Source organism: Bufo bufo, chromosome 3, assembly GCF_905171765.1.
Source record: "Bufo bufo chromosome 3, aBufBuf1.1, whole genome shotgun sequence".
Lineage (NCBI taxonomy): Eukaryota > Metazoa > Chordata > Amphibia > Anura > Bufonidae > Bufo > Bufo bufo.
In genome coordinates, this window is record NC_053391.1 from 116,488,267 (window position 1) to 116,515,314 (window position 27,048).

Below are 27,048 nucleotides of genomic sequence, written 5' to 3' on the forward strand. Positions count from 1 at the left end.
CCCCTAATCGAGTGTCCTGTCTGAAAGGACGTTCAGCCCAGCAGGGGGGATCGTGACCGATAAGAGCACTCGTCTAGCTCACGATAGTTTGGACTACCTCACATTTCTAAAAATGAATGAGACATGGATCTTGGAGGAATTCAACACCTGTGATGACCACGTGTAATTGAATTTCCTCCTGCCAACCCACACATATTCACCACCACAAAGAACAAATAATGGTCCTTGTCTTTTGTATATACAGCAGCATAAAAGGCCTTTTATGTCAGGTGAACTCCAGTGCCCTACAGTGAAATTGTTATCCGGTGACCGCCTAATGTACCTCCAGCCACATAACCACTTGTTCTTTTCTGTCAGGTGAATGCCTAATTTTTGGGGCCTGTACTCCACTGGCCTACAGTAAAATTGTTATCCAGTGACCGCCTAATGTACCTCCAGCAACATAATCACTTGTTCTTTTCTGTCAGGTAAATGCCAAATTTTTGGGGCCCGTACTCCCGTGGCCTAAAATAAATTTGTTCTAGGCTCAAGCAGGGCATATTTTTGAGAGTTTCCCTTTAAGACGCATTAAAATACATATTTTTTGTGGCAATTTTTGCCATTGATTTCCCTCTGGTATGTCACTGTCCATGTTGTGGGACTATTTGTGCCCTTCTAGTAAGTATTTGGTGGCTGCAAATATGACCTGAAGGTTTTTCAGGTTCGCCTGCCATTAAAGTGAAATGGGGCCCGCCGCAAACGCGCGGTTCGCGAACATTTGAACGCGAAGGAGCTGCCCGCCGGATCACACTGCCGCAAGTGTGAAAGTAGCCTTAGCGATTTAAGAATAATATCCTCCATAATTCGTACCTCTCACTCTCGTCTTCAACACTTTTCCCGAGCTGCACCTACTCTCTGGAATACTCTGCCCTGGAATATTAGGTCAATTCACAACTTCTCCACCTTCAAACGTGCCTTAAAAACACATCTTTTCAGGCAGGCTTATCAAGCTACCTAAACCCACTATTCCCCAACTAAACCTCTCCCCCACCAACTCAATAATGGCTCGAATCCTACTTATCACAATCAACTACCTTATGTGTCACCCCCAATTCCTCATAGATTGTAAGCTCTTGCGAGCAGGGCCCTGACTCCTAGTGTTTCAGTTGTATATTAGCCAGTTACTTTTGTTTTATACTGTACATGAACCCTATGAATTTGTAAAGCGCTGCGGAATATGGTGGCGCTATCAATATTATTATTATTTATTATAATGTATATTTTTTGTATAATGTAAAGTTATATTATTTTACTTTCTGTATTAATTTTTTATTGTTTGCAAGATCTCCACTTGTTGTCATTCAATATAGGAACTATTATTTTCTCCTTGGGGATAAAATTCAGTTTTAGTCATGTGATGATTGGCCATTTGCATTGCTCGGCTCATTACAAGACAGAGATCTGATAATAAGAGTTCTGTAATTAAAGAGCCGTCCATCACATGAACCGGAAATTTTTTAATCCCTTGGGAGTAAAGAATGAATTACTGCAAGCCAGGGGCGTTGCTAGGGGCCCAAGCCCCAATGAATATTGCCCAATTCTCTAAGTCAACAATTCGCCCCCCCCCCCAAACCTCTCCCCCTGCAAACACTAGCACTGAAGACATTTTACTGTACTTGCTATACAGCTATACAGCAGCACATACCTCTCGCATCCAGTGCCTCCCAGGTGACGTATCCTCTGATGTAGATCTTCATCATCATCTTCTCCTTTCTCAGCCGCGCCTCGTCTCTGCAGAGTGTGAAACACAGACATCTTAGCTTCCTCACTTTTCTCTACCCCCAAATACTATCCTGAAGAAAAATGAGTGCCCCCCATAGTAATAGTACTCCTCATAGTCCCACCAGTAGTAATGCCCTCATTAGTAATACTGCGCCCTACAGTGCCCCCCAACAGTGATAGTGCTCCCCAAGAGTGCCTCCATTAGTAGAAGAGCTCTCCGGTATTAATAATGTCCTTACAGAGCCCCTAGTAGAAATAAGGCCCCCCCTATTGTTATCCCAGTGGTAATAAAGCTCTCTACAGACCCCTCAGTAGTAATAAGGCCCCCCATAAAGCTCTTTATAAAAATAATGTGGATCTATAAGTCCCTCCTATAGAGCCACCAGTAGTAATAAGAACGCTTAATGTCCCCTGGATTTAAAATGTCCCCACAGTGCCCCTAGTATTTACAATACCCCCTACTGTTATAATGCTCACCCTGAAGTGCCTCAGTATTTATATCGCCCCCTACTGTTATAATGCCCACACAGTGCCCCAGTATTTATATTGCCCGCTACTGTTATAATGCTCGCCTTGAAGCGCCCCCAGTATTTATAATGCCCCCCTGCAGTGCCCCCTGTAGTTATATTCCCTACGTTTACTGTCCTATAATTCCTCAGCCCCTCCACCATACAGTCCCATGTAAATAACATAATTTCCCTCCTCCGCCATAGAGTCCTATGTAAATACCATCACACCATCTCTCCAGCCCCCTCCAATATACAGTCCCATGTAAATAACTTCCCTCTCTATCTACAGCCCCCTCCAAAATACAGTCCCACGTAAATAACATCTCCTTTTCCCCAGCCACCTTCAACATACAGTCCCATGTAAATAACATCACCCCTCAATATTCAGTCCCATGTAAATAACATCACTCCAGCCCACTATCCCACGTAAATAACTTCAGCCCTAACATACAGTCCCAGTTAAATAACTACAACTCCCAACATTGCTCTGCCTCTTACACTGAGTAATCTACTCCTTCACTTACCTCTCATGTAGCAGACCTCACCACAGCTTCTTCCCAAGACTTCTCTTCACTTCTGAGCCTTCCTCTCCTGCACTGGTCACACAATGGTGACATCATCGCAGGTCCTTTTCAGCTACTGCATTTAGAACTGATCACAGGTCCTTCAGCTCTTGCAAGGCATTTGATTCAATTGTATTGCCATCCTGAGGACAACAATACAGTTGGATCTATCTGGCAGGCAGTACATTCGGGGCCTGGGACAAAACATCAGGGGCCCAGGCCCCGAATGTTGTAACCTAGCAACGCCCCTGCTGCAAGCATGGATCTTAAAAACTGTGCAGCATTGATAAAGTATGTATGTATATTAGAAAATTGCATGTTTACAATGAATAACATTTTGTTTGCAGAAATCAGAATGCCCCTTTATTCCCTTCCTGACCGAATTATTATTATTTTTTTCATTTTTTACTCCTTTTTTCTGAAGCCATAACATTTTAATTTTTCTGTTCACATAGCCGTATGAGGGCTTGTTTGTTGCGGGATGAGTTGCACTTTTGAATGGCACATTTAATTTTGTATAAGATGTAGTGGAAAGCTAAAATCTAAAAAAAAGCTAAAAATATCAAATATCACATTTATAATGATACCAAATTTAATAGTTTTCCTTGTTCTTATTTCTGTTTTAATATTTAAAGTGTAAATGTCATTCTTTTTTTTTTTGTAATGTGTAGGGGCAGTGATACTGACCATTTTTGTAATATACTTTAATTGCTGAAATCATACATTTCTATTAGAAAAATAACTCTAAAGTGACCCATTTTATGCCTTAGGGCTCTTTCACACCTGCGTTGTTGTGTTCCGGCATAGAGTTCCGTCGTCGGGGCTCTATGCCGGAAGAATCCTGATCAGGATTATCCTAATGCATTCTGAATGGAGAGAAATCCGTTCAGGATGCATCAGGATGTCTTCAGTTCCGGAACGGAACGTTTTTTGGCCGGAGAAAATACCGCAGCATGCTGCGCTTTTTGCTCCGGCCAAAAATCCGGAACACTTGCCGCAAGGCCGGATCCGGAATTAATGCCCATTGAAAGGCATTGATCCGGATCCGGCCTTAAGCTAAACGTCGTTTCGGCGCATTGCCGCATCCGACATTTAGCTTTTTCAGAGTGGTTACCATGGCTGCCGGGACGCTAAAGTCCTGGCAGCCATGGTAAAGTGCAGTGGGGAGCGGGGAGCAGTGTACTTACCGTCCGTGCGGCTCCCCGGGCGCTCCAGAGTGACGTCAGGGCGCCCCAAGCTCATGGATCATGTGATCACATGGATCACGTCATCCATGCGCATGGGGCGCTCTGACGTCATTCTGGAGCGCCCGGGGAGCCGCACGGACTGTAAGTATACCGCTCCCCGCTCCCCGCTCCTACTATGGCAACCAGGACTTTAATAGCGTCCTGGGTGCAATAGTAACACTGAACGCATTTGGAAGACGGTTCCGTTTTCAAATGCTTTTAGTACACTTGCGTTTTTCCGGATCCGGAGTGTAATTCCGGCAAGTGGAGTACACGCCGGATCCGGACAACGCAAGTGTGAAAGAGGCCTTAGCCCTCACTGCCTCTCTCCTATATATAGGATTTTCTTTGATCAGCTCTGTTAAAAGGTAGTTACCCAGAAAGAACTGGATTCCTGGTATGAGACAGTTTTCCTTTCCTTTTGGAAAGCAGTCTAACTTGCAAGTCCATAATTTGGAGATGCAAGCACAGCAATATTTAGGGAGCGGTGTCACCTAACATACAATACTAAAAGGTCAGTTGGCGAATCAAGGCAGTTTTCTCTTTGGACATTCTGGTTCTCTTGTCCTTCTAGAAAGAAAGCTAGCTTGCATGTCTCATTGAGAGAAGTGTAATCTCTGTAATTCTAGTTCTTCTGTCTCACTTTCAGTTGAATATTACTTTGGGGGTCTCTCTCCAGTTCATCTGAAATGAATTCTAAAATGGAATTAAGACAGAATCATCTTTTCTAGTTGAGAGGCCTTGGGGGGACCTCTGAGTGGGTACTATTTCTGTTATGGAGACCAGTTAATATATATGATGACTATCGTAGGCTAGACAACGTTCATCTATATATTCTCATTAGCATATCTAACATCAGCTGGCATCAGAAAGAATTACCTATCTCTAGTATCTATATTTATACTTGCCCCCTTATGCTTTCTAAACTAATTTCCCCCTTTTTTCCACTAACTTTTTGGTAGTAGCCTCAAACTGTTTAATCAGTGCTTTTTCATAATTCGATTTTTATCCATTGCTCTGCGTGAATCTCCACATCATGCTTATCTGGAAAACAACATGCAAGCTTTACAAAAGGAAAGGGAAGCTTTCTCATACCAGGAATTTGGCTTTTTCTGGGTAACTACCCTTTAACAGAGCTGAGCAAAGAAACTTTGCTTGGCTGCCTGAGAGGCCTTGGTTGGGGTATTATTTATTCTTATGGAGGGAATTGAGTAGGCACTCATGGTGGAAAATTCTACCAGAAAATCTGCAACATAAAGACTTCCCCATGTTATACTACGGGGTTGAAAATTGTCAACCCCTGCACTATGTAAAAAATGATATGTTGCTGAAGCTGAATGTCTCTCCACGTGTGAAGGTACCCTTGTGGAAGGAAAGCTTATTCACATATCTTTTTCCAGCAACCTAGAGGCCTATAAGACTCTTCATGCCTACTAGGCATGCTCCAAAAGAAGTAATAGTACCCCCCTGGATCCTGACCAAGGCCTTTCACCTAGCTTAGGCTACTTTCACACTAGCGGCACGGACCTCCGGCAGGCTGTTCCGTCGGGTGAACAGCCTGTCGGATACGTCGTGCCGCTAGTGAACATGTACCCCCGGACTGCTGCTCTGTCCCCATTGACTATAATGGGGCGGGGGCGGAGTTCCGGCAGAGGCACAGCAGCGCACGGTGAGAGGCTGCCGGAATAAAACGACGACATGTCCGATAGAGAAATTGGTTTCTTTCTCTATCAAACATAATGGTTAATAATTAACTAACATAATGTACAAATAGTTTAATGCTATTCATAGAGACCTAGCAGGAGGCTTGACAAAGTATTAATGCACAATATGTTATCTTATACACAGAATACTGTATGTTGATTTAAAAAAAATATAGCTGCAATGCTTATCTTTACAATATTCATATACAGATGTATCAGAACCTGCCATTTTAACAAGATTTGAAATGACAATGTGTTATTAGTGGTTTCCCAAAAACACCCACACAATACTCATACAGAACCAACACAGCACTTACACAGTACCAGGGCTGGGACAAGGCCATTTGGTGCCCAGGGCGAAGATGGCAAACTGCGCCCCCCCCCCCCCCCCCCCCCCCGTTTTTAAGAAAAAAATTAGTTTGTTATTTGTATTACATTATTTTCTTACTTTTTACAGTCTGTGTGTGAGTAGCAGCTAGTGAAGGCAGGCTCCTCGTGGCTTGTTCTTCACGCGCCGACACAGCTCCCTGTAGGCTGCGCGAGTCCTCCCTCTCTCACCTCACACCTCGCCTCCGGCGTGAGCCGCGTGACGTCACACGGCGCACGCCGGTGGTATCAACCAAATGAATCCTCCATGGGGGGGGGGGGGGGGGGCGAGGAAACGCAGAGGAGGAAAGGGAGCCCGAGCCAGGAGCGCAGTCGGCACAAAATTCATAGGGGGAGAGAAGGAGCAGCGCTGACATGGCTGGTGTGGACGGTGTAGGCGGGTGCAGGAGCGCACTCAGCACAGCAAGCACAGCAAGTACAGCAAGTGGCGCTTGGCTAATGTGGTACAGTGAAGCTGTACACTGCTGGCACTTCACCTGCGCCCAGGGCCGCTGATAGAAATCATGGGGCCCCGTACAGCATACATGACGGGGCCCCCTTCAGCTCCACCCCCTGATCCCTCCTTCAGCCACACCCCTGGCCCCGCCCTTGGCCCCTCCCCAGACGCCGCCTTGAAACAACATGCAGATTTGTCTACAAGTGATATTTATGGCGCTGGGGGGTCGTCTGTGAATGGCGCTGTTATGGAGGGGATCTGTGAATGGCACTGTTATGGAGGGGATCTGTGAATGGCACTTTTATGGAGGGGATCTGTGGATGGCACTGTTATGGAGGGGATCTGTGGATGGCACTGTTATGGAGGGGATCTGTGGATGGCACTGTTATGGAGGGGATCTGTGGATGGCACTGTTATGGAGGGGATCTGTGGATGGCACTGTTATGGAGGGGATCTGTGGATGGCACTGTTATGGAGAGGATCTGTGGATCTGGCACTGTTATGGAGGGGATCTGTGGATGGCACTGTTATGGGGGGATCTGTGGATGGCACTGTTATAGAGGGGGATCTGTGGATGACACATACCGACCTTACATTCAGCTCCTGCCTCCTCCCTCCAGTAACAAGTGCGGGCGGCAGCGCTCACTCACTGACGTCACGCGCCTGCGCCGCCTAGTGGGAGGAGAAGCGTGTGACGTCAGTGAGTGAGCGCCGCCCCCACACTGCCTGCTGTTACTGGAGATCGCCACTACGATATCAGCACATCAGCCTGATCCACCCCCTTTGATCTGCCGTTTCCAACTTGCGCTACCCCCGGAGCACCAGCCTGAGCGCTCGTTCGGCACAACAACACTGCAGCAGGAGGATCTCCCCGGCCTCCAGCGCACCAGCCGATTACAGCGCCGCCCAGAGAGGCTTCCCCCGTGACGTCACTGACTCAGTCCCCGCCCCTTTAACCTTTAGAAGCGCGCAGCAAAAAAATTAAAATGGCTCGGGAGTCGGCAGCCCGGGCCCCCCTGCCAGCCGGGCCCGGTACAACTGGGCCAGCTGTACTGGCCTATCAGCGGCCCTGCGGCTGCGCCCCCCTCCTGTCCGCAAATGGTAGCGCCCAGGGCACCCGCTCCTTCGGCCCCTGCCTTGTACCGGCCCTGCACAGTACTCATACAGAACCAACACAGCACCTATAGAGTACTCATACAGCACCAACACAACACCTACACAGTACACATACAGCACCAACACAGCATCTGCACAGTACTCATACAGCGCCAACACAGCACCTGCACAGTACTCATACAGCACCAACACAGCATCTGCACAGTATTCATACAGCACCAACACAACACCTACACAGTACACATACAGCACCAGCACAGCATCTGCACAGTACTCATACAGCACCAACACAGCATCTGCACAGTACTCATACAGCACCAAAACAGCACCTATAGAGTACTCATACAGCACCAACACAGCACCTGCACAGTACTCATACAGCGCCAACACAGCACCTGCACAGTACTCATACAGCACCAACACAGCACCTGCACGGTACTCATACAGCACCAACACAGCACTTACACAGGACTCATACAGCACCAACACAACACCTACACAGTACACATACAGTACTAACACAGCACCTGCGCAGTACTCATACAGCACCAACACAGCATCTGCACAGTACTCATACAGCACCAACACAGCACCTGCTCAGTACTCATACAGCACCAACACAGCACCTATAGAGTGTTCATACAGCACCTACACAGCACGTGCACAGTACTCATACAGCACCAACACAGCACCTGCACGGTACTCATACAGCACCAACACAGTACCTATAGAGTACTCATACAGCACCAACACAGCACGTGCACAGTACTCATACAGCACTAACACAGCACCTACACAGTACTCATACAGCACTAACACAGCACCTACACAGTACTCATACAGCACCTGCATAGTATTTATACAGCATCCACAAAGTGTATTACTCATACAGCCATGGCTGATCTTAAAGGGGTTTTCTGACTTTCCTCAACATCCTTTAAAATTATTATTTATGAAGGTATGTGTAATTACTTCTATCCTCCGTTGTGGGCTGTGATCACATGACCATGTCCATGCTGCTCTTCCTTATTTCCCCGGGGTTTTTCCCTTGCCCCCCTCCAGCTCTGCAATCGATATGTTTAGACTGACACTGTGCTTTATTCATGCCTCTGCCCGAGTATTTAGGTTTACTGTTACCATATGCTTAGGTGCGTATCATCTTCTGTCTCAATTTGTTACTGGTAATATTTGTGCCTCACTAATAGCCCACTACTCTGCTGGGGTATTTACTCAGCATTGTTTAGTGGACATTATGGCCCTGGAAATGTATTTTAAACCAATACAAAACAATGGAGGAAGTATATATTAAATGTTGGGTATGAATTATTATTAAAATTATATGTGTATACTGGAGCTGGATTGGGTATATTCCTGTCTTTTGCAGCTATCTGCTATATTTTATAATTGTCTCTTATATTATTATCATCTCTATGTCTTTTTGTAGACACCAATAAAGATGCTTTTTGTATTATATGGGTGGTGGTTTTGAATAGGTTTTTAGTTTACAGGGTGAAAATGGGTCAGGAGAGTCCAAACTGAAAAAAAGAAAGCATGGAGAAAATGTACATGAAGTAAGCACTTTCATGAGATTATCTGTTAAACACTATAGTAATCCTGGATAATCCCTTTAAGCACTGTAAATTGTATTATGGGCATCACAATGTATGGCGCTTTTTGTTGGCGCTAGTGAAGAGCGAAGAATTGGAAATTTGAATCGGCTGCTTCACTGAATTTTACATAAAAATTAGCTTTATTACAAAGCGCATTCTTTGTAAGTAGTGGGTGCAATGACGGAGAGTGAAGAGTGCTCCCCATATTGTAACCCTCAGATGCAGCATTCATAGCTGAGTGCGGCATCTAAAAGCAATAATACAGCGTAAAATAAAATAAAATAAATTTATAAAATCATACTTACCTCATCCATTTGATCGCAAGGAGCCAGCCGCCGCCATCTTGATTGTAGATCCAACGTGAAAAGTTGACATCCTCACGTCGGCCAGGTGGTAACATACGTCACCGCACACCTGATTTCATGCAGGATCCTCAATCAAGATGGCGGCGGCCAGCTCTTTGCGCTCAAATGGATGAGGTTAGTATGATTGTTTTTATTTTTTACCGCCATTCAGGGAAAATTTATTTTCTACCCAAAGCATGGGTAAATTCGGCTTCACAGAAATTCGAATCAAATTCCATTTCGCGGAGTTCGATTTTCTGAACACCTTGTTATCGCCTGTATGAGATATACTATATGGGGGAGGATACAACAGACATTACTGTACATTTCCCAGGTACTATATATTAAAGATCCCAGTACCCAGCACTTGTGGCTGCCTGGAAGGAAAGTAATTGTATCCTGATCTGTCTCATATTGCAGAACATGTGGCCCTGGAACACCCTTCAAGCTCTAATATCCTGGAAACTGTCCTGATAATTATATGAATAGGCTACAATTATATATTACTGTAGGGTAACAGCATGCTTACAAACCATTTTCTTATTAAAACCCAGACGTGAAGAGAAGAAAATGCTCTGAGCGGGACAGTTCCGCTTTACAGTACTTTTATACAGTTCCCCTTTGCTGTCGTTCAAAGGCCTTCTCCACAAACAAGAATAGAAGCTAATTAAATGCAAAACAGGCCAAATTATAATAGAGCCTGTGCTGCATGTACGAGAATAACAAAGAACCAGCTGCCCTTCCCCTGCCCTTCCCCAGAACGTTATGCCCTATGGAGCAATAACACAGGAAGCACTGGAAAGAATTCAATTAGCACAGGCTGCTGTGTTTGCAGATGGGAAACTTGGGCCGGACATTTAACCTGGTTTATGCTGCAACGCTGTGAACGATGTCACTTGTAACCAGTCTTGTCAATAAATTATTTATCATGTACTATATAATCACCAGCGCGGAGATTGTTCTAGAGGGTAATAATTTAAAAACCTTTCTATGGGCTAGAGGGCCACAGTTACACCCAAAGCGCCAGCAAATCCATAAGCGGCCGTATCTTAAATCGTGTGAAGCTGATTACATGTAGGTTTTTACTATGTTTGTTGTCATACCAGGCCGTCTTTAACGCGGGGCAAAAGGGGCAGTTGCCCCAGGCCCAGTTGCTCCTGGGGGGCCCAAGGCAGCTGACTCTTGAGCCCCGCTGGCCACTGGTGACGTGAGGGGCGGCGGCAGGGCATAGGGAGATGAGCGCTTCCATTGTGGACAGCGATACAGATGGCTTGGCTGCGGAGGGGCAGGGGAGGGAGAGGCGTCTCCCTTCCCTGTTCCTCTGATAGGCTGCAGGCACTAGGCCTGCAGCCTATCAGAGGCCGGTGCTGGCGGTGCAATTACGCCGTACAGCGCGAGACACAGGCCGGAAGAGGCCTGCATCCCATCGCTACAGCCTGATGGAGGTAAGTATGTGTTTATTTTTTTTATATGGTACTACTACTGGCACATGAATGGGGGCATCTATGGGGGCACCTGTTACTGGCACATGATTGGGGGCATCTATGGGGGCGCCTAATACTGGCACATGATTGGGGGGAATTTATGGGGGCACTTGTTACTGGCACATTATTGGGGGCATCTATGGGGGAACTTGTTATTGGCATATGATTGGGGGGCATCTATGGGGGCACCTATTACTGGCACATGATTGGGGGACATCATGGGGGTACTTGTTACTGGCACACGATTGGGGGGCATATATGGGGGTAACTGTTACTGGCACATGATTGGGGGCATCTATGGGGGTAACTGTTACTGGCACATGATTTAGGGCATCTATGGGGGCACTTGTTACTGGCACATGGTTGGAAAGCATATATGGGGCACTTGTTACTGGCACATAATTGGGGGCATCTATGGGGGCACTTGTTATTGGCACATGATTGGGGGGCATCATTGGGTACTTGTTACTGGCACATGATTGGGGGGCATCTATGGGGGTACTTGTTACTGGCACATGATTGGGGGGCATCTATGGGGGCACTTGTTACTGGAACATTATTGGGGGCATCTATGGGGGCACATCTTACTGGCACATTATTGGGGGGCACTGTGGGGGCATCTATGGGGGCACTACTTACTGGCACATTATTGGTGGCACTTTTTCCTGGCACATTATTGGGTGGCACTATGGGGGCACTTTTTACTGGCACATTATTGGCGGCACTATGGGGGCATCTACTGATGCCACAAAGAAGGGGTATTTTATATGGGGGAATGGGGGAAGGGGGGAGAGGAACACTATGGGGGCTTCTACTGAGGCCACAAAGAAGGGGTATTTTATATGGGGGGCTCTGTATAGGGGTATTTTATACTGGGGCACATTATGGTGGTTACTATGGGGAAGGGGAGAGAGGAGTACTATGGGCTCATCTATGGGGGGCACTAAGAAGGGGTATTTTATACTTGTAAATTATGGGGGACACTGAGGGCATCTACTGGGGCACTATATATGTGGCATTTTATACTGGTACATTATGGGGGCACTAGGAAGAATGGGGGAGAGGAGCACTATGGGGGCATTTACTGGGGGCACTATATAGGGGTATTTTATACTGGCACATTATGGGGGCACTGGGGCTCAACTGGGGGCATTAAAAGGGGGTATTTTTTGCACTGGCACACATTATAAGGGGGCATTTTTGTACCGTCACATTATAAGGAGAATTATTTCTACTGGGGGGGCATTATGATGGACTTTATTACTACTGGGGGTCTATGGGGAACATGATTACTAGTATGGGCACTATGGGAGCATTATTACTTCTAGGGCACAGTGGGGACATGTTGGGGGCACTGTAGGAGCACTATTACTACCATGTGTGCTCTAGCAGAGAATTATTCCTATTGGTGGGACTTTTGGGAGCACTATTACTGTGGGGGCACCTTAGCACAGTATCAGCTTACCACAATTATTTTTAGGGGACGTTATGTTTACACTATTAGTGTCAGGGGAACTATTTGCTGGGCGCAGTTATTTTAGGGCACTGTGTGCCAATAATTATTGAAAGGCACTATCTGCTTGGTACTACTATTATCTGTTTCTGCAGTATAGTATTGTGGAGCACAGCGGCACAGTACTGGGGGTGGTAGGATGAATTGTCCAGAAGATGGGAGGATGGTGGAAAAGTAGTAAACTAAGATTTTGTTTGTCAAACTGCAGAGATGAGAAATGGCTGAAAAATGGTGGTCTGGTCTGAAGGTCTGAAAGGAGAAGATGAGGAAAGAGAACATCTACAGTCGTGGCCAAAAGTTTTGAGAATGACACAAATATTAGTTTTCACAAAGTTTGCTGCTAAACTGCTTTTAGATCTTTGTTTCAGTTGTTTCAGTGATGTAGTGAAATATAATTACATGCACTTCATACGTTTCAAAGGCTTTTATCGACAATTACATGACATTTATGCAAAGAGTCAGTATTTGGAGTGTTGGCCCTTTTTTTTTAGGACCTCTGCAATTCGACTGGGCATGCTCTCAATCAACTTCTATGCCAATTCCTGACTGATAGCAACACATTCTTTCATAATCACTTCTTGGAGTTTGTCAGAATTAGTGGGTTTTTGTTTGTCCACCCGCCTCTTGAGGATTGACCACAAGTTCTCAATGGGAATAAGATCTGGGGAGTTTCCAGTCCATGGACCCAAAATGTCAACGTTTTGGTCCCCAAGCCACTTAGTTATCACTTTTGCCTTATGGCACGGTGCTCCATCGTGCTGGAAAATGCATTGTTCTTCACCAAACTGTTGTTGGATTGTTGGAAGAAGTTGCTGTTGGAGGGTGTTTTGGTACCATTCTTTATTCATGGCTGTGTTTTTGGGCAAAATTGTGAGTGAGCCCACTCCCTTGGATGAGAAGCAACCCCACAAATGAATGGTCTCAGGATGCTTTACTGTTGGCATGACACAGGACTGATGGTAGCGCTCACCTTTTCTTCTCCGGACAAGCCTTTTTCCAGATGCCCCAAACAATCGGAAAGAGGCTTCATCGGAGAATATGACTTTGCCCCAGTCCTCAGCAGTCCATTAACCAAACTTTCTGCAGAAGATCAATCTGTCCCTGATGTTTTTTTTTGGAGAGAAGTGGCTTCTTTGCTGCCCTTCTTGACACCAGGCCATCTTCCAAAAGTCTTCGCCTCACTGTGCGTGCAGATGCGCTCACACCTGCCTGCTGTCATTCCTGAGCAAGCTCTGCACTGGTGGCACTCCGATCCCGCAGCTGAATCCTCTTTAGGAGATGATCCTGGCGCTTGCTTGGACGCCCTAAATCCTTCTTTACAAGAATTGAACCTCTTTCCTTGAACTTCTTGATGATCCTATAAATTGTTGATTGAGGTGCAATCTTAGTAGCCACAATATCCTTGCCTGTGGAGCCATTTTTATGCAACACAATGATGGCTGCACGTGTTTCTTTGCAGGTCACCATGGTTAACAATGGAAGAACAATGATTTCAAGCATCACCCTCCTTTTAACATGTCAAGTCTGCCATTTTAACCCAATCAGCCTGACATAATGATCTCCAGCCTTGTGCTCGTCAACATTCTCACCTGCATTGATCTGTAACTGCTTCTCAGCTTAATTGACATTGCTTCTCAGGTGGAAAATAGTATACAGCCCCCGATATACATACTGTACATGCGGCATTTGATAAAAAAGCAAAAGCCCACTCACCACGTCCAAGGTTGCTTCCTCAAGTGGGACCTACTCTAATTTGGCGCGGCACCACCGACGCTGCAGCACTGCAATAGCAGGGGGCAGGACCTAGCAGTCAAACAGAACCCCTGCCACTAGATAAAGCCACCCTGGCACTGGGTCCCACCAGAAAGGTGAGCTTTTGACATCTGTTCACATGGTGCAGTGCTGCATGGTGGCTGTTGTTGCTGTGGTGCTCTGCCTGTGGGTTGGTGCTGCCCAGTGGCATGTGGCCTTAGTCTAATAGCAGGGGTGGGCTGCCTGCTGGCGTGGTGTGGCGGTGGTTGCCATGTAGCGCTGCAACAGTTTAGAGTAGGTACCTACTCGTAGAGGCAAACTTGGCGTGGTCAGTGGGCCTATGCATTTTGATCAAAAGTATACTAATGCCCTGTGTACTGTATGTAGATTAAGACTTGGTATAATACTGACGTACTGCACTGTGACATCACTGTGCATATTATCTCTGTACTGTGACATCACTGTCTTTATTATCTCTGTACTGTGATATCACTGTGTTTATTACCTTTGTGATGTCACTGTTTATATAATCTCTGCACTGTGACATCACTGTGTGTATTATCTATGTACTGTAATATCATTGGGTTTATTATCTCTGCACTGTGACATACCTCTCTTTATCAACTCTATACTGTGATATCACTCTGTGTATTACCTTTGTGGTGTCACTGTGTATATAACCTCTGCACTGTGACATCACTGTGTGTATTATCTCTGTACTGTGACATCACTGTGTGTATTATCTCTGTACTGTGACATCACTGTGTATATTATCTCTGTACTGTGACATCACTGTGTATATTATCTCTGTACTGTGACATCACTGTTTATATTATCTCTGTACTGTGATATCACTCTGTGTATTACCTTTGTGATGTCACTGTGTATATAACCTCTGCACTGTGACATCACTGTGTGTATTATCTCTGTACTGTGACATCACTGTGTGTATTATCTCTGTACTGTGACATCACTGTGTATATTATCTCTGTACTGTGACATCACTGTGTGTATTATCTCTGTACTGTGACATCACTGTTTATATTATCTCTGTACTGTGACATCACTGTGTATATTATCTCTGTACTGTGGCATCACTGTTTATATTATCTCTGTACTGTGATATCACTCTGTGTATTACCTTTGTGATGTCACTGTGTATATAACCTCTGCACTGTGACATCACTTTGTGTATTATCTCTGTACTGTGACATCACTGTGTGTATTATCTCTGTACTGTGATATCATTGGGTGCATTATGTATCTTCATTTTAGTTAAGCTGCTCATAGTCATTAAAGGGAACCTGTCACCAGTTTTATGGTGTCCTAACTAAGGGCAACATAAATAAGTAACTGATTCTCTTAGCAAAATGCTGGGTCACTTTCTTTAATTGACCCAGTCAATCTGCCAACATCTTGTATTGAAAAGCTCCAGCTCATAATGATAAGTCCTGAATATTCATGAGCTCCTGACTCTCCCCGCCTACCTGCTGCTGATTGACAGTTTTTTTCCATATGAATCAGCAGCAGGTGGGCAGGGGAGTGGCTATAGCTGTGAATAAAAAAAAATGGACTCACTGACATCACGCTGGACTCAAATCAGCTCATTAGCATGCGGCATGAGGCATCTTTGTGTGTATATTATGAGGTAACCATCTGTCACACCAGTAAGTGAATACATCTAAGGGCTCTTTCACACCTGCGTTCTTTTCTTCCGGCATAGAGTTCCGTCGTCGGGGCTCTATGCCGGAAGAATCCTGATCAGGATTATCCCCATGCATTCTGAATGGAGAGAAATCGGTTCAGGATGCATCAGGATGTCTTCAGTTCCGGAACGGAACGTTTTTTGGCCGGAGAAAATACTGCAGCATGCTGCGCTTTTTGCTCCGGCCAAAAATCCGGAACACTTGCTGCAAGGCCGGATCCGGAATTAATGCCCATTGAAAGGCATTGATCCGGATCCGGCCTTAAGCTAAACGTCGTTTCAGCGCATTGCCGGAGCCGACATTTAGCTTTTTCAGAGTGGTTACCATGGCTGCCGGGACGCTAAAGTCCTGGCAGCCATGGCAAAGTGTAGTGGGGAGCGGGGGAGCAGCATACTTACCGTCCGTGCGGCTCCCGGGGCGCTCCAGAGTGACGTCAGGGCGCCCCAAGCGCATGGATCATGTGATCGCATGGCACGTCATCTGGGCGCTCTGACGTCATTCTGGAGCGCCCCGGGAGCCGCACGGACTGTAAGTATACCGCTCCCCCGCTCCCCGCTTCTACTATGGCAACCAGGACTTTAATAGCGTCCTGGGTGCCATAGTAACATTGAACGCATTTGGAAGACGGTTCCGTCTTCAAATGCTTTCAGTACACTTGCGTTTTTCCGGATCCGGAGTGTAATTCCGGCAAGTGGAGTACACGCCGGATCCGGACAACGCAAGTGTGAAAGAGGCCTTAGGCACTTTTTAGTAGTTAATGATTGTATATAATTAGTTAGATTATAATCAAATATCCACATGACAGGTTCCCTTTAAATAACTGTCAGCCAAATGACCATTAGGCCAACAGTTATTTCTCTCAACTCTGCAGCGCGTGTAATTATTTCTTCTAGCTCAACCAAATGATCGTTTTTATTTTGTTAGAGGGCAATAAGACGCTTCTAGATCTGTATTATTTTAGCACAGAGGATTGGGCATGTGAAAATCTAACATGCCCAATTCTACTTTCCCTGCGACATCCCCCCATGCACATTAGATAGCCAACTGGGGCTTAGTCAAGTTTTGTCTATAGTATATTTGGCCGTTTATTCCTGTGCACTGGCACTTTATGCATTTTCTAGGGTGTAGAAGTGGGCCACTGTGTAGTCCTGGCCGTATAATCCTTTTGTAGATACTGTAGTGAGGAAGTGACTGTGACTGTACAGTACAAAGTGCAGCCAATACTCATTACGTCATATAGGTGGTACACTATACAGGTCTCCTGAGTGCAAAAACTTCCCATTAAAAAAATAACAATTTGCAAGAGCACTAAAATCTACTTCACCATATTTCATTATAATGATGGACAGTCTGGTATGTATATGCACATGCCGTATGTCATGACTGCTGCAGCATTGTACTTCTCAACATACATCTTGTTCATATCCTCTCACCTGTCTTTCGTCCTGGCCTCCTTACATCTAGCAGAGTGGCAGAATGACATTTATTGTGACATGAGAGTGCTGAGTAATGTCAGATATGTATCAGGCTTTGGTGAAGAAGTCGTTGTCTGGTATAGCTTTGTAGTCAGCTCTGTGACCATATGAACAATACATCAAATTGTTTCTTTAGAGTAGGAGTACTCCACTGGCGGACCACGGTCCGAATCCCGGGCCCCTGCGCGGTGGCGTGCTAAGTGGGGGGGCTGTCCGCCCCGGGTGCCTAAGTCCAGAAGCAATGAGCGATTCCATCAATACAGATGGAAGTGCTCATTGCTGGAGTGCAGGGAGCTGGGTCCTGTCCCTCACCGCTCAGCTCCCCGTGCTCCTCCCCTCCTTCAGGCTGGCAGCGCTCTGATTGGTGAATCAGGAAGACTTCTCCCTCTTCCACCATTCAGCCTGCAAGCACAGATTGCGCTGCCGGCCTGTTTGGGCGGAGCCTGCAGCCCGTAAATCTGCATATGCTCCGCCCACACATTGCTGCAGAGAGATCTGTGCCTGCAGGGGAGAGAGGACTGTGAGCTACAGGAACGGGACAAGGTGAGTAGGTACTGTATTTTTTGTTTTTAACACAGAGGGGGCACAATGGGTGTTGCAAATGTGAAGGGGGCACAATGGACATTTCTACTCTGGAGGAGGCACAATGAGCATTTCTACTCTGGAGGAGGCACAATGGGCATTGCTAATGTGAAGGCGGCACAATGGACATTTCTACTATGGAGGGGGCACAGTGCACATTTCTACTCTGGAGGAGGCACAATGAGCATTTCTACTCTGGAGGAGGCACAATGGGCATTGCTAATGTGAAGGCGGCACAATGGACATTACTACTCTGAAGGGGCACAGTGCACAGAGGGCATTATTACTATGAAGGGGGCATAATGGGGATTTCTACTATTGAGGGGGCACAGAGGGCATTGTTACTGTGAAGGGGGCACAATGGGCATTACTACTATTTAGGGGGCACAATGGGCATTATTACTTTGAAGGGGGTACAATGGGCATTACTACTATTAAGTGGCATTATTACTGTGAAGGAGGCACAATGGGGATTATTACTATGAGGGGGCACAATGGGGATTATTACTGTAAAGGGGGCATAATGGGGATTATTACTGTGAAGGGGCACAAAGAGGGCATTACAAATGTGAAGGGGGCAGAGATAGGGCATTACTACTATGAAGGGGCACAGATAGGACATTACTACTGTGAGGGGGCACTTAGGGTATTCATACTCTGTGGTGAGGAACTAAGGAGGCATCGCAATGTGTCAGGGGCACTTAGGAGTATCATAATGTGTGGGGGCAACAAGGGATCACCCTGCTGTGAGGGTGCACTTAGGGGTATCATACTCTGTGGAGCACTAAAGGGATATCATACTGTCTTAGGGGCATTAAAGGGGCATCATTATTGTTAGGGGGCACTAATAGGGCATTCTTACTGCCTGGTCGGCAGAAAGGAGATTAGGTGGACTTGGAGGTGTGGATTATTGTAAAAAAATAAATAAAATAATGCAGCGCTACACGCCAATGCTGTTGTCCCTCCTTATATATATTTTTGTTTTGCAGCTCGGACCTTCATCCTACAGCAGACTCAGGTATGTGGACCTTTACAAAAAGTACTTGAGTACCCCTGCTTTAGAGAATGATGTACACTAGATCCACTTTGGTTAACCTGTGAAAAATCCATACTCACCTGCTCCCGGCTGCTCCATTCAGGCCCCCTGGTTCTCTTTACTGGTCTTCTGGTCCCATCTGGGTCACGTGCTCCACTGGTGCAAGTGGCACATGATCCAGCAGTGATGTGCTACTTGAGGACATCTCACTGCTGAGGCCATTATTGGCTTCAGCACTGCACATGACCCTGTCCGTGTCGAAGTTGACTGATAGGGACAGGAAGACCAGTGAGAAGATCCAGGGAGCCAGAATGGAGCGGTGGAACAGTTGACTGGGGTATAAATTAAAGAAGCTAGACATCCCCTAAAGAAGATACAAGTAACAAGATGTCTAGTCATTCCAAGTGATTTCAACATAGCCGCTAATGCCACAGGTCAACCAAACCTGTGACCATACAACTTTATTAGCACAGCCAACAGCTAACTAATCTTTTTTCATGTAACTGTTCTTGATTATACAGTACTTGCAATAACGTAAACTTAACGAGAACCGTACGTTGCCACTGCCGTTTCCAGTTTACCCCCAATTCCCATTAAGAGCTTTCCAGTAACAATAAAATGTCTGTAAATGGAGCCCTTCTAATATGGTACTTAATAAAAAGCTGTATGTTCTGATTGACCAGTAGAAAGTACAGGCTGACAGCATAGATAGCCGTTTGTATGGAATTTAAGCACATTAATTTTCTAGTGGGATGACAATATGCAAGTAGTAATGCCAGTTGCATGGCATGTAACTGGTGAAGCCGCTGATCGGCTATGGTGGTCACATTCTGGTGACCACCATTGCTGGCAACTTGTAAACTAAGATTGGCAAGGGACTGTCAAAGCATCTGAGCCAGATCATTTGGCAGGGTCCTTCTGTCCACCAGAGGAAGTTATTCTTGTGGGCAAAATAAACCCATATCATCATCAAAGTCTAACAGATTTTGATTCAAAGAAATAAACCCTAGTGGCAAGTTATTGGCTCCAAAGGCAGCTTGAAATGGACCTTTGTGGCCCACTATAATATCAACGCTCGGGACCATCGGAAGATCCTTTGGCATTATGATGGACCAGTCGAACGCTATCGGCAGGGGATTAGAAGTGAGTAATATTGCTACTTCTCTACGTTTTTTCAGTGGGACAACCCTTTTAGTGCATACTTTTAAACTTTACTAGAATATTTGATGGAGAGGCTACAACAAGGACAAAATGGAGCTTATTCTAGTACCTGTCCATAAGCGCAGTTCCCAAAAATGGAGCATCAAACTTATCAGATCTTTGAACTGATATACGTTATTTAAGATGATCACTTGATGTGTCCACAGTTTCTTAAAGATCCTCCATTGATTCACTTCCTAAGATCAAATCTTGGGGACCACAGTTGCAACAGCGTGTTTAGAATGAGGTTGGCACACATGGAGAATGAGGTTGGCACACATACTGTACGTCACCCATTACGTGTTACACACTCTCCACTATAGTAGATGCGGTTCCTAAAATCTACATTTAGGTATGATATGGATATGAATGCAGAAATTACATTACATTATAGCCAGAAAATACACGTACACTATAGAAATCAATGCACATGGGAAAATGATTATCATCATCCTCGACTTAGATAAATACTAACTTTTACCTTCATAGTTGGGGGAGCTGTGGCCGGAGGCGAGAGGGGACGATCAGGTAAGGTAACTTCTGAAGAGTTGGAAAGCTCCTGTTTCCTGCCAATAGAAAATGGATGATTATTACTATTTATGCTTCTTGTATATAAAGGACTCATATAATATGCAGAAAGTTATAAAATAACCTAAAATTATCCTATAAAACACCTATTTACTAAAGCACGCAGGTAGCAATGAGCAAATACATGGCTGAGGATCTTCTTACCACAGTTTCATTCTGGCTTTTCAAATGAAGAAAAAATATCAACCAGGGGAACCTGTGAAGAAGCAAGCCACTCAGAGCTTCCCCCACGAGGTGTTTCAGGTAACATTTGTTTCAGGTGCTTTTCACTCAGGAAAAAGGCAGATAGATAGATTTGTGTTTCCATGGCAATCTCATTACGCCAAATTTCCCTTGGCCCTCCCTCCTGCAATCTCCCATCTGGCATTAGCTTGTTATGGACCACATTCTGTTTGTTTCTGGCTTTCCTTTTTGTGGTATAAAGGATTACATGGAGCGCATATGATAGGTGAGATGCTGGAGAACAGCTCTACGCACGGAGGATAAAACTGGATGCTCTATTGTAGTCCTGTTCTAGGAGAGCAGGAGAGTGAATAGAGGGGCACGGAAAATAAAGAGATCTGTTTTCTTCTGGTTGACTAATTATTATGACTTGCAGGTGCATTAAGTGCTTAGTAAAGAGAATCTTTTGCTGAAATGCGCCTGTATATGTAGTTATAGTGTAGCAATACAGTAGTATGGGAAAGGGATAGGAGAAAAATAAAGGCTATGCTTTAGGCAATCTGTAATGGAATTGTAGGTTGGGAATTGAGTTTTATGAAAAAATATGGGCACCTCTGGTCAAATGACATGTCTTATTCATGGCCAGATTGAAGTTGGTGGAGGTAATTGGTGAGAGCCCCAAACAGTAGATGTTTGTAGGAGTGGCAGTGCAGCTGCTGCCAAGTTGGTTCATTGAAAGGAGGTCTCTAAATGTGAGACTACTGAACAGAGGATCTCCTCTACTAACTCAGAATTTCCTGAAAAGAGTGGGTGGGCATGGGTTTTCCAAACTATACAACATGTTTGAAGGGGCTGTCTGAGATTTTGATATTGAGAGCCTATCCTTAGCATAGGTCATCAGTATCTGATCAGTGGAGGTTTGACTCCCAGCATCCGCAACAATCAGTTGTTTGAAGAGAGAGCGTCACTCTGGTGAGCACTGCACCCTCTTCCTAGGCCAGTGACATCATGCTTATTGGTCATATGGCCTAGGTGAAGCTCAGTCCTATTCAAGTGAAGTTGAAATACCATGCAAAGCTGCTAGCTAATGGATTGTGCATGCTTGGTAAGATGTGAGGAAGACACAGTGCTGACCAGAACACCACAGCTGCCTCAAACAGCTGATTGGCGGGGTCACTGATCAGCTACTGATAACCTATGCTAAGCATAGGTCATCAATATTAAACACTCAGAAAACCCTTTTAATGTTTAATCAGAGTTCAACATCCTCTACTAATTTGTGAGCAAATGCCACATTTTGCTGGTTTCCATAACTGAACACTTGCTCTCTGCAAGCAGAGAGGGCATGCTGTTCATGATGGTAACTTGCAGCTGCATCCCACTCCTACCCCCTCCTCCTTATCTTCTATTGACTGTTACACTGCAGATGATTATTCGGTGACTGATGGGTTTCTAACCATTTCCAAAGAACCCGCAGGCAAAGAACGAGGAACTACAGGCTGGTGGAAGGAACGGATGATGACGCTTTCCTCTAATTACAATATCTGACGGAGATTCACACGTTCACATTTATCACTCACTAGAAGAAGGACCCGGCTTCGCATGGGTATATTTAATCTATTTCATTTAATGTTTGTGTGTGTCTTTAAAAGATATCAACACTATCCACTATAACAGTGACATCTACAGTACCCCGCCGCCGCCTTAACAGTGACCTCCACAGCCCCCCCCCTTAACACTGACACCCCAAAGTGCTCCGCCTCCTTAAAATGGGACCTTCACAGCAGCCCACCCCCTTAACTTTGACCTTTAGAGCAGCCTGCTCCTTTAACAGTGACCTCTACAGCACCCACCCCTTAAAGGGAACCTGTCACCAGGATTTTGTGTATAGAGCTGAGGACATGGGTTGCTAGATGGCCGCTAGCACATCCGCAATATCCAGTCCCCATAGCTCTGTGTGCTTTTATTGTGTAAAAAAAACGATTTGATACATATGCAAATTAACCTGAGATGAGTCCTGTACGTGAGATGAGTCAGGGACAGGACTCATCTCAGGTTAATTTGCATATGCATCAAATCGGTTTTTTTTTTTACACAATAAAAGCACACAGAGCTATGGGGACTGGGTATTGCAGATGTGATAGCGGCCATCTAGCAACCCATGTCCTCAGCTCTATACACAAAATCCTGGTGACAGGTTCCCTTTAACACTGACCATAGGTTACAGTCCACTTAACTGACCTCCACCATTCCCAGCCCCCTTAACAGAGACCTCCACAGCGACTACCCCTTTAACAGTGAAAAAAATATATAAAAATGGCAGCGTGCACCTGCGCATTGGGAGGTGCTGACTAACTCCCTTTTTTTAGCAGATTTACAGCGCTGGAGGTGTGGCACTCCAGCGAGTCGCGCACTCCTGATTAGCCTGTCTGCCTCATAAGCTGGGCTCGGCATGCATGTTGGTACCTGCATCCCTTTTAAGCAATGGAGGCCATTTTGGCACCAAAAATAATAAAAGGCAGAGAGGACCCAGCATGCATGTGGATCCAACACTTCCTGAACTTTATGGCGGCCATTATGGCGCATAACAGGTAGTATTTAGTGTTAGGACCCGTCTTACAGAGATCGCCTTGACGTTAGACAGACGGGCTCAGATGGTTTTGTACAAAATGCACTTGCCAAGCATCCCTTAACAGTGACCTCACAGTACCCAGCTGCCCCTTTAATAGTGGCCTCCACAGTCCCCTCTTCCCTTAACCGTGACCTCCGCAGTGCCCGCCCCTTTAACAGTGACCTCCACAGCGGTCGACCGCCCCTTTATTAGTTACCTCCACAGCTGCCGCCCCTTTATTAGTGACCTCCACAGCATCCCGCCCCCTTAACAGTGACCTCTACAGCACTCCGCCCCTTAACACTAACTTCCATAGCGGACTGTCCCCTTAACTGTAACCTCCACTGTTCCCTGCCCCCTTAACAGAAACAGTGACCTCCACAGTGGGCTGCCCCTTTAACAGTGACTTCCACAGCGGCTGCCCCTATATTAGTGACCTCCACAGTACCCCATCTCCTTAACAGTGATTTCCACAACACCCTGCCCCCTTAACAGTAGCCTCTACAGCAATCTGCCCCTTAACACAGACCTCCATAGCGGACCTTCCCCTAACTGTGACCTCCACAGCAGCCTGCCCCTAGGGTGGCCAGAGGTCCGGTTTTAGGCCGGACAGTCCGGCTTTCAGACTCCCTGTCCTCCGTCCGGCGCAGAGCCTGGACAGACACAGGGATGTCCTTTTGAACAGCTCACTCTCAGACAGCAGCACTGTGCAGTCTGAGTGTGATCTGCAGGGAGAAAGTCAGTTGGCAGTTGGGATGTGAGGAGAAAGACTTGCAGGCTTCTATTGGCTAATGTAGGTCATGTGATGTGCCATATTTGCATTCATTGGGAATATCTCAAAAACGGTACGTGCTAGTGAGCTGAGACCCAGTCTAAAACCTTCCCGGACAACTGATGTACCTGTGTGCCATATTTTGTGATTGTAAATGCGACGGTGTGGATTTCTTTAGCGGACATACATACACATACACACAGCTTTATATATTAGATTTATGAAAAGTAAGGATAGGTATTTTAAATTCCCAGGTCTAAGCCTTGAAATAATGGCAGAGTAGGCCGGTAACCATGACCCCAGCCATCATATCACAGTAAATGTGTTAAACATAGTGCATACCACGTTCTCACATAACGAGACGGCACTTGGAAGGTGCTGACGTCTGATAACTACAAAACTCGAGCTCTGCTGGAGTGTCGGCCAAATCCAGTAACAGCTGGACCTAAATGTACAGCTCTATACGGCTTTTATCACACCACAAACAAGCTGGGTTGCTACAGCAACAGGCGGCACGGTTTCCCGGCACCGCTGAGTACAGTTGACCGATGCACCCAGGAGGACGTGGGCAATTAAAGACCAAAAGGAAAGTACACGGTGAATGAATGATACAGTTTATAACCCAGTGTCAGGAATCCTAAAATGCTGCTAATACTCCGGAGACAGACTGTAAAACCAATTTGTACAGAAGGAATTTTGATTATTGGTATTTTTTATCTGTTTATATATAAAAAATATATATAATCTGAGATTCAGAGCTGTAGAGACAATCTAGGAGGTCACTTCAGTCCCTGTCCTAGACACACCTGACATCTTTATTCCCTTCTTTAAAGGGGTTGTGTCACAAAACATATTCTACAGTTTTCAAACCAGCACCTGCATCTGAATACTTTTGTAATTGCATGTAATTAAAAATTTAGTATAACCAGTGAGCTAGTCGATAAAATGTATCTGTACAGCGCCACCTGCTGTTTCTTCTTTTTCTTATTTTTTGTCCGTCTCACTGAGATGGTCGAACGTGCTCAGTTTAAGGGCTCATGTCCGTTCCTTTTTTTTTGCGAACTGTATACGGAACCATTCATTTCATAGGGTCCGCAAAAAAAAATAGTTACTCCGTGTGCATTCCGTTTCCGTATGTCCGTATTTCCGTTCCGCAAAAAAATAGAACATGTCCTATTATTGTCCGCATTAAAGACAAGGAGAGTACTGTTCTATTAGGGGCCAGCTATTCCGTTCCGCAAAATACGGAATGCACACGGACGTCATAAGTATTTCTTGCGGATCCGTTTTTGCGGACAGCAAAATACATACAGTCGTGTGCATGAGGCCTAAGTCTTCAACTGCCACGAGCCATATGTTCTCTTAGAAGCTGTGGCAGTTACAGGAAGAGAGCTGCAGCAGAAAGGTCACTCCCTCTGAGCTGCCAGGCTTTGTTAGAAAGGTATTGTCATGTACTATATGATAATGTCTGTTTTTTTTTTTTTTACATCAATCATGGCAATTTGGTAACTATTCCTGTTGACTAGGGGAAAATAACCATACAGTATGTCATCAATGCTTTATTTTATTTCTTTTTTTTCTACCCTGTGGAGTTTGTCACCAAGTCACAGGATGGATAGAAATATCCAATTATAACCTACAATGCTTATACAGGCTTATATAACCCCAATCAGTTCTAGTACATCATCTACACACCACCACCACCGACAGTCAAAACCGTTGAAAAGTAGAAGATGGAGGAAGGAAGGCAAGTACCTAATAAATAGACAACTTGAGGGGCTCTCTGGGATTTTTATATTGATGGCCTATCCTTAGAATAAGTGTCCCACCAATCAGCTGTTCTGCAGCAGTGGATGGAGCTGATTACTGCAGCATTGCTCCCACTGAAGTTAAAGGGAGCAGCGCGGTAATTTTTGCTTATTTATTTGAGGCACTAATATAGCGCTATTATATTCCGCAGCCGTCTACAGACATTAGCTTCAAGCTGTCCCCAACGGGGCTCACAATCTAAGTTCTCTATCCTAGTCTTTGGAGTGTGGGAGGAAACCCACGCAAACACGGGGAGATCATACAAACTCCATGCAGATGTTGTCCTAGGTAAGATTCAAACCCAGGACCTTAGCGCTGCAAGGCACCAGTGCTCACCACTGAGCCACCTACTGCCCATAATAACCAACTCCTACGCAATAGACAGAGCTGCGTAGTTCTGGCACTGCAGAATAGCTGATCGGCAGGATGCATCCCCACCCATCTGATATTAATAAGCTATCCTAAGGACAGGCCATCAATATAACAAAATTCCTGGAGAACCACTTTAAAGTATTATAAGTAATACATCTATAGAAAAAGTCAGATAACCAAGATATCATACTATCCCTCCCCAAGAGTTAAACAGAACGGTATCTTGGATGTACACCGCCGCTCCTCTCAACTCTATGGGCCTGCTGGAGATGGCCGAATACAAGTATCATTTTTGTTGTGGCTGGTGGTACTTGAGCAGATCATTGTGACT

General features: G+C 45.5%; 1 protein-coding gene across 7 annotated transcripts in view; it reads right to left on the minus strand.

The window, feature by feature from the left end:
- Nucleotides 1-27,048, minus strand: part of RAP1GAP2 (RAP1 GTPase activating protein 2) — a 685,016-nt gene that overhangs the window by 225,104 nt on the left and 432,864 nt on the right. For all 7 annotated transcript variants that reach the window (XM_040423489.1, XM_040423484.1, XM_040423485.1 and 4 more), the window contains one exon: nt 20,885-20,969. In XM_040423489.1, the coding sequence (XP_040279423.1) occupies nt 20,885-20,969 (85 nt within the window). The remainder of the gene's footprint in view (nt 1-20,884; nt 20,970-27,048) is intronic.